Raw genomic sequence first — 18899 nt, 5'->3', positions numbered from 1 at the left:
AATTGGTATGGCTATTTTCATCACCAATTAAGCGAACAATTTTGCCATTAGATTCCACAAAAAAATCTAAGACATCAGTATAAGTATTGTCCATTGGTTCATTTTAATCATTTTAAAATCATTTTAATCCGCTTTTCTTCTTCTTCTTCTTCTTCTTCTTCTTCTTTTAGTTTTCTTTTTCTTTTTATATTAAGGCTCGGTAAATATCATCCTTAGGCGCATGACAAACATGTAGCGAATGTCCTTTTATTCCACACCAATAATAAACATTTTCATGTGTTTTGGGAGACAAATCTTTCCCCTTTGCTTATTTTTGTTTCACTTGGGGTGGTCCATGCACACGACAATGTCCATGTTCAAGATCGTGGAATGAGGCAGCATTTGCTTCATGTAATGGTGACGATCCGGTTGAATAGGATTGATGGTTTCTCAACAAAAACTCGTTTTTTTGCTCCCACAAGTAAACATGATATAACCTCTGAATATTTTATAAATTTACGCTTTCGATATTGCTGTTGTAAAAACATATTTAAGGCATGAAATGTGGATTATGTTTTTTTTTTTTCTCCAACATGACTTCATTACTAATTTTCTCTCCGCATAATTTCAAGTGAGGGATGATTTTAAATAAGATTGAATTATATAATTATATTGGCCCGAGCTTTTGGGAACATTACAATCTTTCAATGACTAAATCCCTAATTCAAAATTTACTACAAAATAAGTGAGTCTTTTAGATATTCAATTTTTAATTCTTTATAAATATGATGGCGAAGACTGATTTTACATATAGATGTTTCACTTCTTTCTTTAATTGTGTCTTCAAAATTTATTGCATCTTGACATCAAGAATTTATAATAAATAATTTTTACCCGAAATGTGAACCGCAACAATTATAAGAGCAACAGGAAGAAAAATAAAATAGAAAATAAAATTTTCTTTTCACTTGAGTCTTGCTTATGAAATGTAAAGAAATATTATGCAACTTCTGAAAAAAAAAAAAAAAAAAAAAAAATTATAACGAAATATTATTCTAAACACAACTTACTCTGTTTTTTTTTTTTTTTTGACGGCTCAAGTTTACTTAGGGCTGCAACTCAGTCGGGTTGAGCGAGTTTGAAGTATAACTTGAGCTCAATCCACCGTATGAAATGCCAAACCCAAGCCCAATCCAACCCTACCTTCAACCCTAATTATTCAACCTGAACCTAACCCATTCTTCAACCCTAATTATTCAACCCGAACCCAACCCATCCTTCTACTTTTAAATTCGGGCTTATAACTCGGGTTCAAATTTTATGTTAAAAATTAGGATAAATTCAAGTTACTTATATAACTAATATTTAAACAAAAAATTTAATATGATCTTGAATTAGTTTTAGATTAAATTACTCTTAAACAAAAAAAAAAAAAAAAGTTTAAATACATTTTATAAATTTTGAATAAATTACAAAAAAAAAAAAATTAGAAAAATTAATTGTCTTAAATGTTAACATATAATAAGCTAAGATTTAGCCATGTTTGGTGGATGTTATGTTCTGTTCTGTTTTGTTCCCAATAGTGCTACAGTAACACTATTGAGCACTATTGAAGCCCAAAACATATTTGGCATAGACTCTGTTGGTTTAAACAGTGTCAGAACACTTTCAAAATTTGGGCCAAATGTTGGAACAAAAAAAAAAAGTGCTCTAAAGTGTTCCACAGAATGACCGGCCCACTTTGCACTGTAACGGGGGCAAAAACAAAATTGGTTAGGGCAAATCATTTCAGCCTCCCAATCGCCTCCATCTCTATTTTCGTGGCACCATCATCTTTCCCGTTAAAGAAAAAAAACAAAAAAGATTCGTGGCACGATTCTTTCCATGGAAAGAAAAAAAACACAAAAAAGATTGGCGGCTCAAGTTTACTTTCGTGGCACGATTCTTTCCATTGAATTTTTATGTCAACTGGGCAAAGCTTCTAATAGGTGTAATGATGAGTGAACCTTTTTGTGGCAAGCAAAACCAGTATATATATTATCTCTCACTCTCTCTTCTCATAGCAGAACTAAAAGAATGGCAGAAAATGGTAGGATGACCCCATTAATCTCTCACCCTGAGAATATATATATACGCACATATATTGTGTTGTGTGTGTATTTGTGTGCCTGAGAGATTATATGATATTAATTCTTTAATTGAATAATTTGTTGTCCGATTCAATTCTTGTGATTTTAGATTCACTCCAACAGTTCCTCGCCATTGCTGTAGATGCTGCAAAGCAAGCTGGAGAGGTAAAATCAAATTCAATACTTCAATTTTCTTCTTCAATTTGATCAATTTCAGTCTCATTTCGAAATTTTGATTAGTTTTCAATACTCTGGTATTGCAGATAATTCGAAAAGGATTCTACCAAACCAAGCACGTTGAGTATAAAGGCCAGGTAGTACTAATTTTTCTTTTTTTTCTACAAAAAGTTATATAAATTTATATCAGTAATTAATAAAATATGGATGTTTATGTATAGGTATTTGTTTCAGTTAAATTGCTATGTTCTTTCTGATTTTTCGGTTTGCAAAGTAAAATGGAGTTTAAAGGGGAAATTGTAGTGCAATGTGGTATGAGATGTCAAATTGGTTTGGAGGCCAATACAGTGGAGATTTTGTTATCAAAGTCCACATGAATGAAGTATTGGCTTCGTTGATAATTGGAGAATCTGTAGGTGGTCAATTTAGTTTTTTGAATACTAGAATCTGGGTGGATGAAGATCATGTGCTTATTCTAGCAGAAATTAGAAATGAAAAATGTGCTATTAATCAGTAAGGTTAATCCTTAGCTATTTTGCATCATGATGGTCAATCAAATGATGAAACATTCAGAAATTAAACCACTTCTTTGAGAATGTTTAAGTTGAGAGTGGCTGAAATTTTAGAACTTGAAGTGATGGTCAGGGAAAGGGGGACATGAATTGGAATACGAGAATACAAGAAAAAAATGTTAAATTTGACTGAAAGAAAATATTGGAGGAACACCCATAATAGATATAATACATGAAGAGTTGAGGAAGATATAAACTATAATTATTCGTGTTAAATCATTCATCACAAATAAACATGAATCCCATAATCTTAGAACTTCATGATTTTCACATATCTATAATGCATAAATAAATAGTTAGATATAAATATCTCGATTCATGATGTCAAACCTTGCTGCAACTCTGATCAACAGGCAAAGGTGGAAACTGATTTCTCTCTCTTGACGTTTTGTACCCATAAAATTTTTACGTGTTGTATCATTAATTGTACATAATTGATGGTGTTGTATCATTAATTGTACATAATTGATGGAGTATAAGCACTTTTATAAAGGCAGAGAGAGAACTAGTTTTCCTTATAGTAACATAATTATATTTTCCATCAAAGTAAGGAATAAGAAAGGAAAATACTTCTCCAATAAGTAATTACCAAAAAGGTAATTATAAGTTGACAAAAAATAAATAATATTAATTGATATCTATTTACTTACCTACCAAGTAATATGTCACATGTCCAAATCATGTGGGCTACAATTAAATAAATAATCTTACATTCTCCCACTTGGCACATATGATAATTTCTGTAGTGGTTTAGTAAAATAGTCATTAATGTGCACCATAAATCAGATTAACTCATTAAATTGGTCATCAGAAATACCATGGTAAATAAATTACCAATGCGAGTTATGGCGGTTATATATCCTTAAATGACACAGTTCCTTCTATGTATCACAACACTAGTAATCTATTCAACATAGTCTATAAATGAGAAGTATCAATAATGATCTAATAATAATGTCTTTTTCAAGACTATTCTTATTACCACTTATTAAAACAATACGTACATGTACATTAATTAATAGGAAATATCAAAAACACATTTAATCAGCGCAAAATGTCAAATATATATAAGCAATATTTAAGCAATCCACAATTAAAAAATAATCATCATTGACTACATTTAAGACCCATTCTTTCAACATGTTCCATAAATGTCTTGGATGGTAGTCCATTCATTAATGGATTGCAATCATAAGTTGTGTGCTTATAATTTTAATAGACATTCGTTGTTTCTAAATATCTTCTTTAATGATAAAGTATTTCAATTTTAGAATACTTATCATTTTTCATACAAGAAGATCAACAATTGCAGCATAAATTTTCAACAATCTGAAAATGGTACCCATAACTCCAAGTCCTGAAATAAATTCTGCAACCATAAATTATAACCTCAAAGCATGCTACAAATTAAAATTTCATAATAGACAAAGTAATCATAAATTACTTTGCACTTTTTCATATTATTGTTCCTCCAACCAAATCTTCTAGAACTTTTTTAATATATGCTTTATGAGACAATTCTAAAAAACAAATCAATGTGATCTATAATGAAATATTTCTATTCCTATCACATAGGATGCCTCATCCATATATTTCATTTCAAAGTTCTTAAAGATAACATTTAGTTTCATATAATAAACTAAGATCACTACTAACAAATAAAATATCATCAATATATAGAATCAGAAATATAAACTTACTCTCACTAACCTTCTAGTATACACACTGATCAACAGTGTTTTTCTTAAAACCAAAAGAAATAATGGTATCATTAAACTTAATATACCATTGTTAGGAAGCTTGTTTAAATCCATATATTGACATCTTAAGTTTACGGACCATGAATTCTTTACCCTCTAATATGAAGTCTTCAAGTTGTTCCATATGGACTTCCTCTTATAAACTCCTATTCATAAAAATTGTATTCACATCCATTTGATGTAACTCTAAATCATAATAAGCTACTAATGCCATGATATTTTAAAAGATTCCTTCTTAAATACTAGAGAGAAGGTTTTTTTATAATCTCTTCATTCATGACACTAATTCATTTAGTAAAATCATTACTGTTAATGGCTTGTGAATATGTAACCGAATCCGTATATATCTCACTATATATCAAAATCAGATTCTTGCAGATATATCACATAGTCATCCGGAATAGCATATCTCCTTTCTCTTTGAGATCGTCTTAATGTTATTCCTTATGATTTTTCTACAATCTATTCATTGGTGACAATCTCATTATAGAGTTGTTGATCATTTAATTGTTCTTCGTCGTTATATGGTTCAACAACTGAAGGAACAATTATTTCCTTATAAGTTATGGGTAAAGATATTTGTACCCTAACTTCTGAAATGATCAAATTCTTATTTTTATCACTCCCACTGATTTCACCATTCTTAATGAATCTGACATTACCGGTTTCAATAATTATCGTACTATGTTTCGGATAGTAAAACTTGTACCCTTTAGATTACTTAATATCCACAACATTATGGGTAACGAGGAATTACTTAACATACTCCTAACCAATTCCATAAGAGTACGATTTCGTCTTACAGCTACACGCTTCTGTTATGGCATGTATAGCAAAGTGTATTGAACACAAATGGCATACATTTCAAGGAGTTTAACAAACGGTTAGAGTATTAACCTGTTTTATCATACTTTACATAATATTCACCACCTCTATATGACTTTATGATTTTCACTTTCTATCTAGTTGTTTTTCAACCTCATTTATGTATACTTCAAAAGTACCCACTGTTTGAGATTTTTCATACAACAAATAGATATATCCATAACGTGAAAAATCAACTATAAAGGCGATAAAATACTTTTCTCCTCCAAAAGATGGAACATCAGAAGGTCTACAAATAATTTCATGAAGCTATGTACTTATGTGGCTCATTTATTTGTGCATTTAGTTTGTCTACCCTTAATACAATCTACACACATATCAAAATCGGTAAAGTTTAGATTCAAAAGAATCACATCCTTTACTAATTTTCCTAACCATTCACTAGATATTGACCTAGTCTTTTATGCCAAAGATAAATTTTCTATTAATTGAACTACGCTTAATTCTAACATTATGATACAAGATCAAAAGGATTTTAATAAATAAACCATCAAATTTGAATTTACAGAAATCATCAACAATAATCCCATAACTCACAAATTATAATTTCTTAAATAAATATCATTACCAAATTTAAATGAAAAACCATTAACATAAAGTTTTTGAAATAAAATCAAATTATGGGAAATTGAATAAACATAAATTTTTTTAAATAATTTAAATAAAATTCATTGTCTAACATTAAACATAGTGTCACAATGGTTTCAACAAAACTTTTTCCCAATTATCATAAATAAGAAATTCTTATTTGAATTTTTGGTTTAGGTCATAAAAAATTCTTGCATCTATTAGAAATATAAATATTAGTACTTAAGTCAACCTATCATGTATTAAAAAGAATTTCAACAAGTAATTCGCAATATACAAAAGCCAAAAGCGTACTTTTCTTTTTCGAATCATTCTTTCTATGTCATGTAATCTTTCTAAAAGTGTTCAATACATTAATGACACTTTTTCATTATTACATTACTTTCTTTTAGTAGATTGATCTAAATCTTTTAATTTTGGGTATTGCTCACTTATTGCCTTTTCTGACTTATTTCCAAATTTCTTTCTAACTTCTTGAGTCATCAGATGAACATAATGATTACCTTGCTACTTAAGTTTTGTCTGCTCATAAATTAACATAATGGTCAATTAAATCACTTTCCACTTGTCTTAATAGTGTTAATTCGAAATGACCCATACTGAATAGACAAGAAATTGAGAATAAATTGAATAAGAAAATTCCCATTCACAATCATCCATAAGGTTCTCAATTTTACAGCAACATTAGTCATCTAAAAATACGACCATACATGGTACGAGTACCAACAAAAAATCCATAGTAGTTATATCAATTAATAATTTTCGTTTTAGATATTTATCTACAACACGAAAACATTCTTATAATCAAATATTCCTTAGCACTATCACTATGATGAACAATTATTCGCATAACCATAATGCTTAATCTGTTCGATCTCTCCCAAGCTTTGTGGAGAATCTTTTCTTCTTCACTATTTTTATCAGTAATAACAGTAAGTTTCTCAATTTAAAATGTTAAATTAAGATTTAACACATCTAAATTTTGAACTCAACTTACTCATTTCATTATGAGAAGTTAGTCATATTGAGAATCAGAACAGATGTAGCATGCGCATTAAGGGATGTAATAAAACAAATATAATAAGATAAAATTTTAGCAACAATAATGCTTTGAGTTAACAACACATATGTATAACTTAAAAATATAAATACAATGTATAACTATAGTACCCCTTTGGGTGGCAACTATAAAATACTAATAATGATGCTTACATGTATTTATATGTATACCTTTATTGGTGATTCATTATTTAATTAAACAAATAAGTTACCTTTGAATATCCTATATTTACCTAATTAAAAAAAAAATACATATGACCCTTTAATTTTTATTTAATCACTTGAAAATCAATTCCCTTTGGGGAATTATTTCTCATAATTAAATAAAATCAATATTCATGAATATCACAAAAAATTATAAGCATCATAATTCATGAAATATTGTAATTATGTTTACTACTAAAATTAATATTCATCAACTATTATGGTTAGGCCACTTTGGTAGTTACCAACCTTTACATAATATGAATATTAAATTAGGTAGTAACTAATTTATGATTAATTATGTCTATTACAAAAATTAATATTCATCAATCATTATGATTGGGCCACTTTAGTAGCTATCAATCTTCACACAATATGAATATTAAATTAGACAGTAATTAATTCATCATTAAGTTATATTTACTACTAAAATTAATATTCATCGACCATTATGGTTAGGCCACTTTGGTAGCTACTAACCCACACATAATATGAATATTAAATTAACTAGTAATTAATTAATTATTAATTTACCCATTTAACATTATACACACATACTCATAATTGTCGATTAAAGTTTAAGCAACTTCGATCTCAAAAACTTAATAGTCCGAAATTTCATAGAAAATATCTTTTTATTTTATATACATAATAAAATATATTATTTTATTTTCGGACTTAAAGATCATAATTGAATCAATTTAAAATTGATTCTACAATATGTATGTATGTTTGGGTACGAAACAACAAGTTATTTGCATGTCTAATTTATTAGATTAAATTTCTAAACTCACAAATTATTCTAGAAATTCAAATTCCTAAAATAAATAAATCAATACATATATTTTATGTATTCAATAACTTTAACTTTAATTTTAATTTATTTTAAATTAAAATCAGAATCTTCAAATAATTGGACAAATACTTATAACAATAATTTAAACCTCTTTAATAAAATAAATAAATACACAAACTTTATGTATTTATTAATTTTTAAATAATAATAATAATGAGTCTTTGTAATCCTTTCACAACTGACTGTTTCTATAAAACAATAGCAAGACAAATGCTATTATTATTATTATTATAATTCAATGTTCTTTATTAGTCATGCACGAAAATCAGTAACCTAAAGCATTGAAGTTGTTTGTCTTACACACATTATGCATACGTTTGTACTATTACACATATGTAAACTATGTATCAGTAATCAACTTTCATAATTCAATTTTGGCTCAGAAATTGAGGTACCCAAACCCAAAAACCACACGGACTGATCTAAACATACGATTCTAAAAGAATGGATTATACAATCATTTAATTTTAAAATTATACATATTATTTATGCAACTTTAATGAAAAATAATGAGTTCCTAAACCGTTAGCTCTGATACCACATGTAAACTATAATTATTCGTGTTAAACCATTCATCACAAATAAACATGAATCCCATAATCTTAAAACTTCATGATTTTCACATATCTATAATTCATGAATAAATAGTTAGATATAAATACCTCGATTCATGATATCAAACCTTGTTGAGATTAAATCCAACTTCTAAATCCTTTAACCACGAAATAATCTGCAACTCTGATCAACAGGCAAAGGTGGAAACTGATTTCTCTCTCTTGGCGTTTTGTACACATAAAATTTTTACGTGTTGTATCATTAATTGTACATAATTGATGGAGTATATGCACTTTTATAAAGGCAGAGAGAGGACCAGTTTTCCTTATAGTAACATAATTATACTTTCCATCAAAGTAAGGAATAAGAAAGGAAAACACTTCTCTAATAAGTAATTACCAAAAAGGTAATTATAAGTTGACAAAAAATAAATAATATTAATTGATATCTATTTACTTACCTACCAAGTAATATGTCACATGCCCAAATCATGTGGGCCACGATTAAATAAATAATCTTACAGAAGATTGTTTGCTTATTCAAAGATAACGCATGAGTCCTTCAGACCTAATTACAGTACAAAAGCTTCTAAAGGCCGAAGACAGAGAACTTGCAAAGAACATTTATGAACATAGTGACGTATGGGGAAAAAATTATAATAATTCAAAAAGTGGAGCTAAATGTAAGAATTATTATTATTATTTTTTATGTGCATAATACAATTTGTAACACATAATATTTTTTCTGGTCTATCTCTATTTCTACAATGCAGGTGGATTTAGTCACGGAAACTGATAAGGCATGTGAAGATCTCATATTCAATTATCTCAAGCAGCATTTCCCAAACCATAAGGTTGGACCTCATTTGATCTAAATTACTCTAAACTTTAGTTGAAATTTTGAAGTCAGTGCCCCGTGTGCTATTGCTTATTATTGTCAAAAGCTTGTTTCGTTTCAACATCCGTTTATTGTAGTTCATTGGAGAAGAAACGACAGCTGCTTATGGCGTTACAGAGTTGACTGATGAACCGACATGGATAGTTGATCCTCTTGATGGTACAACTAACTTTGTGCACGGGTAATTACCAAATTCTGACTTCAGATTTGTATTATGTGGAGATTCGTTAATGATTACACATTAGTCACTTCAATTAATTTTAGTGCCACAACATGATGATTTCAGATTCCCCTTTGTGTGTGTCTCTATTGGTCTTACAATTGGGAAGGTTCCAACAGTTGGTGTTGTTTACAATCCAATTATGGATGAGGTAAGAATATTCATGCTCCAAGTATGCACACTGTATATTCAATCCTTAAAATCTACTGTTGCGTTGTGTAAATTTAAATAGAAAGAGTAGAAATGCAATATAGAAGAAAAAGGAGAAAATGGTGTAAAGGTTGGAATGAGATGAATCACTCATTCACAGCTTTAGTATTTATAAATAAAAAAAGCACATACTCATATTACAAGAAAGGAAACTAAATCAAATCAAAATCAAATCACAACATATTCTATAGCATATTCTATAGCATAATCAAATCTCTGCTAATATGGTAAGTCATTTCATAAACCGTGGCTATCATATATGCTAACATATGCATAGTTAAATCTTTGCTATTATGGTAAGTCATTTCATAAATCGTGGATATCATCTATGCTGTGCTAACACTCTCCCTCAAGTTGGTGCGTGGATATTTGAAACTCCCAACTTGGACAATGCATTTTCGAACACAATCTTGCCGACGCCCTTTGTAAGAATGTCTGCAAGCTGCTGAGAGCTTGTGACAAATGGAGTGCAAATTTGACCAAAAATGATCTTCTCTCGAATAAAGTGATGATCCTCCTCTATATGCTTAGTCCTGTAATATTGAATGGGATTTGCTGCTTTGCTAATGGCAGACTTGTTGTTGCAGTAGAGTGAGAATGGAAACGACACTAGAAGGCACAAGTTCGTCATCAAGGTTTTCAGCCATAGCAACTCACATACCCCAAGAGCCAGAGCCCTATACTCTGCCTCTGCACTAGATCGAGAGACAACATCCTACTTCTTAGTGCGCCAAGTAACCAAGTTACTACCAATAGTGGTAAAATAACCTGAAGTTGACCTCCTATCTGAAATTGATCCTGCATAATCAGCATCTGTCCAAGCCTCAACACGTAAGTGACCATGATTGGCAAATAAAATACCACTTCCCGGACACCCTTTTAAGTAGCAAAGGATTCGAATAGCTACATCAAGGTGAGGGGTACGAGGAGAGTGCATGAATTGACTCACGACATAAGCAATGTCAGGTTGAGTCATGGATAAATAGATGAGCTTCCCCACAAGTCATTGATCCTCAGAATCAGCGAACTGATGATTCTGCTCAATTAGAGTATCAGCAGGACAAGCGCCAAGCTCACCAGAAGCAGAAATCAAGTCAAGAACATACTTATGTTGAGAGATGAAAATGCCAGCCTTGGAGCGAGCTACCTCAATGCCCAAGAAGTACTGTTAGGGACCAAGATCCTTAATCTCAAACTGACGGCCAAGATAGCTCTTAAGCTTAGCAATTCCGATAGTATCATCACCGGTAAGAACAATATCACCGACATACACAATGAGAACAACTGTCTTACCACCCGAATGACGTAAAAACAAGGTATGATTAGTTGCACTTTGATGGAAACCAAACTTGAGCATGGTAGTGCCAAAACGGTCAGACCAAGCTCGCGGAGACTACTTGAGGCCATACAGAGAATGACGAAGACGACATACCATATTAGAATGAGCAGGAGAACGAAAGCCCGGAAGAGGAACCATGTACACCTCCTCCTGCAAATCACCATTGAGAAAGGCATTCTTAACATCTAACTGAAATAGAGGCCAAGATCAAATCGCAGCAACAGAAAATAATACACGGATGGTATTCATCTTGGCAACAGGGGCAAAAGTTTCCTAATAATCTATGCCATAAGTCTGAGCATAACCCTTGGCAACCAATTGGGCCTTGTAACAAGCAACTAACCCATCTGGATTATGCTTAACTGTAAACACTCAACGACAACCCACAGCCTTTTGTCCAATAAGAAGTGGAACCATGTCCCAAGTCTGATTTTTCTCAAGTGCTTGTAGTTCTTTTGTCATAGCATCACGCCATTGAGGTTGTGCTAGTGCATCTGCAACACTAGAAGGAAGAGGAACCGAGGCAATAGAAACAAGAAAACTTCGATAGGAGGGTGAGAAAGCATAATCAAAAATAAAATTAGAAATAAGGTATGTACAAGAACGTTTACCCTTTCGAAGAGCAATTAGGCGATCATCAAGCGAAACAATACCTTGAGAAGGCGAAGCTGGTGTCGAAGGAACAGGGCAGTCGATCGTGGGAGTAGAAGCTTGTACCTATTGTCTCCGACTATAAACCTGTGAAAATGGAATAATTCCCCCTGTTGGAAGGTTATCACGAGGAGGAATCGTAGAAGACGAAATAGGTAATGGTAGAGGAGTTGAAGATGGAAGAAGGTAATCATCCATTATATTCAATGGGAACCATTCACTTTGAGAACCAATTGAACCACTATAGTATGGTGTATGCTCAAAGAAAGAAACATTTATGGATATAGACCACTGACGATTAGGAGGATGGTAACACCTATAACCTTTTTGAGAATGAGAATAGCCAAAAAATACACTCTTCAAAGCCTTGGGGTCAAGCTTTGTATGAGTCTGCCCCAATTGCTAAACAAAGCACACACACCCAAAGACTCGCGGATGAATCAAAAAAAGAGATAAATTAGGATGTAAGATTGAGAGTGGGGCTGCAAAGTTAAGAACTCTAGAAGGAGTCATATTAATGATGTAAACAGCTGTAAGAACTGCATCTCCCCAAAATGATTGGGGAACATTCAAGGATGTGGCGATTCTTTCTCTCAAAACGGCCATTCTGTTGAGGAGTTTTAACATTAGCCATTTGATGTTCAATTCCAAATTCTGTACATAACCGCTATACTTCCCCATAAGTGTACTCTTTACCCTGGTCAGATCTGAATTTTTTAATGGTACGACCATATTGAGTCTGAACCATTGGCATAAATTTTTTTTAAATGGTGTATACCTCGTTTTTGGTTTTCGTAAGATAAACCCATATAACACGACTATGATTATTAATGAACAATACGAAATATTGAAATCCAAGACTAGAAGTAACTAGGCAAGGACCCTACATATCTGAATGAACAAGATCAAAAGGTGTTAAAGCAGATTTATTACTACTAACAGGATAATTGGAACGAACATGTTTAGCCATATGATATGTCTCACATGATAAATCTGACACTGCCACGTTACAAAATAAGGAAGGAAATAAATGTTTTAAATAACCGAAAGAAATATGTGCATGTGCCAACGCATAAGCTGGGTTTTGTTAGATGAAACAAAATTAGAAAATGAAGCTGAATGTGCTTGAGGTGACAAAGGAGAATCCAACAGGTATAGACTGTCCACTTCACGCCCACTGCCAATCGTTCGTTTCGACACCAGATCCTAAAAAATACAAGGAGAGGGAAAGAACGTTATACTACAATTTAATTGTTTGGTAATGCTACTAACAGAAATAAGATTTGTAGTCAACTGCGGAACATAAAGTGTATTTGAAAAAGTTAATAAAGGAGTAACTGATATGTGACCCTTCCCATCAATGGAAGATGGAGAGCCATCCGCAAGGCGTACCTTGCGATGGCCAGAGCAGATACTATAAGATTGGAAGAATGGGGACATACCAGTCCTATTGCCTGAAGCACCAGAATCAATGATCCATGTTATCGAAGATGTAGATATGCTATATGCAGATGCAATAGTACCTGAATGGGCATAAGTGGAGGTTGGCTGAGATGATGCCTCCATTTGGTTGAAGAATTGTTTGAATTTGTCCAAATCAACTTAAGTCAAGGTAACTGTGGAGGCAGAATTGTCAGGAGTTGACAACGAGACTGACTATGTAACAGAATGTGCAGAGGATCGAGTTTGTTGTTTTTGTTGCGGTGGGCGTCAATGTAAAGAATAAAAACGAGATTTGATGTGACCAATTTTTTTGTAATGGTCACACCGCTCGCATTGTCGTCTCAAGGGAGGACCGGTGGTAGAACTCTGAACTGACTAGGATGGTACAGTTCCTAAAAGGTTAGGAACCCGAATTGCCATAGCAAAATGATCAACAGAAGCAACACCTAATGGATGAGTCCGACGGCTCTCATCTGACAACACATTGGAGTATGCATCCTCAAGAGTAGGGAATGAAGATAAGCCTAATAAATGAACACGAGCATATTCAAACTCGTCATTCAACCCGGTAAGAAACTGAAACACTCGATTCTTCTCCACAATCCTTGCATATAAAACTACATCATCTGGATCCTTCCAAGAGTGGAAGGAATCATAATATGACATCTCCTCCCATATAACACGAAGCTTGGCGATGTAACTTGAAATTGTCAAGTCACCCTGAGAAATCATGGTGATATCTCGCCCCAATTGGAAAATCCGTGCATTATTCTCTGAGAATAAATGTGTTGAACTGAATCCTAAATCTACTTAGCAGTTTTCATAAACATATAGCCAACAGCTATGTTTGGTTGTATTGAATTGACTAGCCAAGACATAACCATAGCATTATCTGCAAACCACTGTGGATATGTCTTCTTTGACTCAGCTGGCTCTTTCTCAGAACCAGTAATATAGCCAATCTTGCCTTTGCCACCACTGAACATCTTGGCAGACTGTGCCCAAATCAAATAGTTGGAACCATCCAACTTCACTGCAGTGATTTGAAGTCCTGGATTTTCTAATGAGTTGGTGGGGAAAATGGCACCACCATCCACAGAACTTGAGCCAAGAGAATTAACAGTCGAGGATCCTAAATCTGCCATAATCTGTCACACGATAATAAAAAAACTCCAGAAACACCACAAATTATGTTAATAAATCAAAGGGTCTCCTTAGACTATAAACAATAACAATGTCTCCTCAAACTATTCCCGAAAAATCCAAATAAATACTTTTTTTAAGGAGCGCTGCCCGTTTACATATAGCCAGACAACCTCCTTCTTAATATCTGGAACCTCTTTGTAGACTATTTTTTTTTTTTAACCCAAACCCTTCTAGGTGTTGGAGACCAACTATCCCAATTTACCCAACCCTAGAAGAGTAAAAAATAAATTGTAAAACTTAAAAATACCTATTTTCGATCACAAAAAAGTAACACAGAAAACACGTGTAGGCAACATCACACGATGTAACAAACAGCCTAAGGTGGTTGTCGCACAAGTAACAAGGCTGCTGAAAGGTGTGGAAAGGTGTTGGCTTTGATACCAAGTAGAAATACAATATAGAAGAAAAAGGAGAGAATGGTGTAAAGACTTGAATGAGATGAATCACTCATCCATAGCTCTAGTATGTATAGATAAAAAGAGCACATGCTCATATGACAAGAAAGGAAACTAAATCAAATCTAAATCAAATCACAACATATTTTGAAGCATATTCTATGGCATATTCTAAGCATAATCAAATCTCTGATAATATGGTAAGTCATTCCATAAATCGTGGCTATCATATATGCTAATATATGCATAGTCAAATCTCTGCTATTATGGTAAGTCATTCCATAAATCGTGGATATCATATATGCTAACAGAAAGAAAGTAAAATAGATCATTTATGGATTATCAACTCATATTGATTGATAGTTTGCGTTTGTAGTCTCCAAGTATACTTTGAGTCTGATCCCTATCTTCTTGTTATGCCTAAATGATTACTATGTCCTGCTAGCTTAATTGTACTGGGAGCATGCTGATCAGGCACAGAACAGAGTTCCTTGGTCTATATTCCTGATTTGATAAAGTGCTTAATGTGTCTCTTTTTGTACTTCCATTGTCATTCATCAAATAGTTACTTGTTTTCTCACTCTTCTGTACTTCCCCATGTCTGGAACAGATATTAGTTCGTTGGAGGCTATGGATTCTGTAAGATCATTATGTTGAAAATGAAATCTGTTATTGTTATTTATTAAGTATGACTGCTCATTTAATGTAGCTTTTCACTGGCATTCATGGGAAAGGTGCTTTTCTGAATGGGACTCCCATCAAAGGTGCGTTATTTTTCTTGATCAGTTAGTCTCCCTGATCTTTGATTGGGCTTTAATGCCAGCCCATGAATTTCTTATGGCCATGCTGTGTTTGACATTTTGCAGTATCTTCTCAATCTGAGCTTGTGAAGTCCCTCCTTGTTACTGGGGTACTTGGACATCTTATATAATTGATGGCACTGTGGTTAAATTTTTGTTGTAATTGCTAAATACCTCTCTTTCACTATTTTTTTGTTATATACCAGTTGTATCTAGGTTTCTGGTTCAGCAGTTACTGTTGCCTGGAAAGTGATCTGTAATTAAAAAAAAAAGATTAATAAAAGAAAAGGACATAAACCAGAAGGAAAAAATTAGATGAAACCACAAAAAGAAAACAGAAGCTTTATAGTATTCGGCATCAGCTACTATGTATACTAGCAAGTATGTCCATGTGAACTTCCAAAAACGTATAAAGTTGCATATTATTGGCAAACTGTGTGCAATGGTTGTCAAACTGTGTGCAATGGTTCAACTTGTGAAACACTACATTCAAACGAACAAGTGGAACTGATGCTGGTTTCCATAATATGCCTACTTTGTTTCTTAGCACAAAATCAAAATTTTATCCATTGCTTCAATATAGAAAACTGTTGTAGTATCTATATGAAAAAAAAAAACAAAAAAAAAAAAAAAAAAAATTTCATTGCAGTTACTGTTATCTGGCCACTGCGATCAATGAGCAAAAAGTTTGAAGTGTACTTCTAATGGCATATTTCTTGCAAAATGCATGTTGTGATTCAACTTTTCAAATACACCATCTTTACACATGCCAATAGGAACCTATATTAATGTTAATTTCTTGCTACTTCATTCATTTTCCGATTTCCCATCTGTTAGTAGAAAAACTAGCTTCAGGCATTATATCTATATGTCATATGAACCTTTTAACACCTGAAAATAGCTTCAAGCAGCTGATGACTGTATTGCAGTTTCATATGTTGCAGTTCTTCATAATTACTTCACACATTTTAGTAATGTATCTGACAAAGCTAATTAATTTTTTATCTGATTGAGAGAGCAGGCTGGAACAAAGCGTGATAAGTCAACTGTGGATGCTATTTCCAATAGAATTAATAGCTTGCTTTTCAAGGTAATACCAGGAATAGCTGCAACAGCCATTGAGTTTCAGTACAGAAGTTTTGGCAACCTATGACTAATAGTATCAAAATTTTATGTTATCAGGTAAGATCCTTTCGGATGAGTGGCTCCTGTGCATTGGATCTCTGTGGGATTGCATGTGGAAGGGTTGACCTGCACTACTTACTTGGATTTGGGGGACCCTGGTATTGAGTTGTTTTTTTCTTAATTGAGTGAAGTTTGATGTGATGTGTGAATGACACAGTTTTCTCATCTGCTCAGGGATGTGGCAGGGGGCGCTGTGATCGTTAAAGAAGCTGGAGGAGTTGTGTTCGATCCGTAAGTATTCACCAAGTACTGAATTTTTAGGGGTAAAAAAACCTTTTTATGTCGTTCCAAGTTCGCCAAAAGGGACATGAAGATTACCAGAGAATAGAACCTATCTAATATACCCTGTGGCACGGTCAATTAGTCTTTACCTTAGAAAGGAGCCAAGTTGAATAGATTTTCAGTTATGGAAGTCAACTTGATTGTTGAACTGCAAAACTGTTTGCTGCCGCGTCAGTATTTCATTTAACAGTGAAAATATATGAACACAGATTATGCGTGTATAAGATTTTTAGTTATATCCAAATTGGGATTTATATTTTTTTTTTGTCAGGTCTTGTAAATTGTTTATATGATCTTACTTTTATCAAAATTGAGAGTTATGTTTTTTTGTCAGGTCTGGTAATGATTTTGACATTATGTCTGAGCGAGTAGCAGCTTCGAACCCTCTTCTCAAGGATGCATTTATCGAAGCATTGCGGCAATCAAAATAAGAAATTTATCTACAAGAGAAATAAGTACGAGAGTATAGTCTTAGTGTGATTTTTATTTTCTCACATTGTTGAATGTACTTTTCCAATATGTCTATTTATGAGCAACATTTGAAGAATTTAAAAATATTTATGTTAAGTAAGAAAGAAATTATATAGTGAGAGGGGCTTTTTATTGGTGAGGCCTCAGGCGAGTGCCTCATCCACTGTTCCTGGTTTTCTGTAATTGCTATAGCTGAGAATATATCCCTGTAGGCTGGTTTTTTTGCTCCCAACATCTTTGAGTACCCTTTGTAGTCATTTTCCTTGACATGCAAAACCAATTGCTGTAACTTACAAATTCTGCAGATAATTGTGCAACGATATCTTGCTTCTTAATTTGTTGTTCATAATAGTACTCCATGATGAAGTGTAAAAGCATAGAGTGTGGCATTTTTTACATGATGGAAGGTTTGTCGTGAAATCTGCATATCGAGTGGCATTGGAGTGGTTGGAAAGAGCTAGTGGGTCTTAGGGGTATGAGAGAAGATTAGAAGGTTGTGAAATGGTTAATGGTTTCTTGGCTAAATTGTGAAAGATTAAGTTGAACGAAAAGTTGATTCACTTTGTGTGGAGCTGTGTGTGTACTGTGTGGTGTTGTCCCAGTTTTTGACTGGGCTGAAAAGAGGTGTTGTTGAAGATGATACTTGCTTGAGGTGTGGGTTGGATTTAAAAACCATTGATCATGTGTTATTTAAATGCCCCTATTCTGTCACAGTATGGAAACTTTGCCCGATTAGATGGGATTTTAATTCTTTTATTCTTCTTCTTGGGTCCGAAGGTTTTGTGGTTGATGATCTTTTGCAAACAAGCAGAGGATAGAGATATGTTTTTGGGCTTAGCTGCCTATGTATGTTGGCATTTATGGAAGAGTAGAAATCAACTTTATTTTGAGCAAAAGGAGATTGATGAGAGAGTTGTGGTTCAGGAAGCAGGTAAGGGAGTTGTTGAAACTGGAGTAGGTGTATCTTCATAGCCTGAAATTGCGAGATGGAAAGCTCCTACAAATGGTAATTTGAAGTTGAATTTTGATGCTACAT

The 18899-nt window shown here is 32.9% G+C and overlaps 1 protein-coding gene across 1 annotated transcript; it reads left to right on the top strand.

Annotated features, from left to right (window-relative positions):
* Nucleotides 1-1918: 1918 nt before the first annotated feature.
* LOC132309027 (inositol-phosphate phosphatase-like) lies at nucleotides 1919-18095 on the top strand. The gene is made up of 12 exons (XM_059807383.1): nucleotides 1919-2068; nucleotides 2218-2273; nucleotides 2372-2422; nucleotides 9537-9617; nucleotides 9739-9842; nucleotides 9948-10032; nucleotides 15835-15889; nucleotides 15992-16035; nucleotides 16947-17015; nucleotides 17108-17208; nucleotides 17285-17341; nucleotides 17727-18095. The coding sequence occupies exons 1-12, from the start codon at nucleotides 2056-2058 to the stop codon at nucleotides 17821-17823; spliced, it is 813 nt and encodes a 270-aa protein (XP_059663366.1). The 5' UTR covers nucleotides 1919-2055; the 3' UTR covers nucleotides 17824-18095.
* The last annotated feature ends 804 nt before the right edge of the window (nucleotides 18096-18899 follow it).

This window comes from Cornus florida, unplaced genomic scaffold (genome assembly GCF_030987335.1).
Source record: "Cornus florida cultivar Cherokee Brave unplaced genomic scaffold, ASM3098733v1 CherokeeBrave_3.0.0_Hap2_Chr01, whole genome shotgun sequence".
Lineage (NCBI taxonomy): Eukaryota > Viridiplantae > Streptophyta > Magnoliopsida > Cornales > Cornaceae > Cornus > Cornus florida.
The sequence above is the reverse complement of the archived record's forward strand: the minus strand, read 5'-3'. Positions and strand labels throughout refer to the sequence as shown.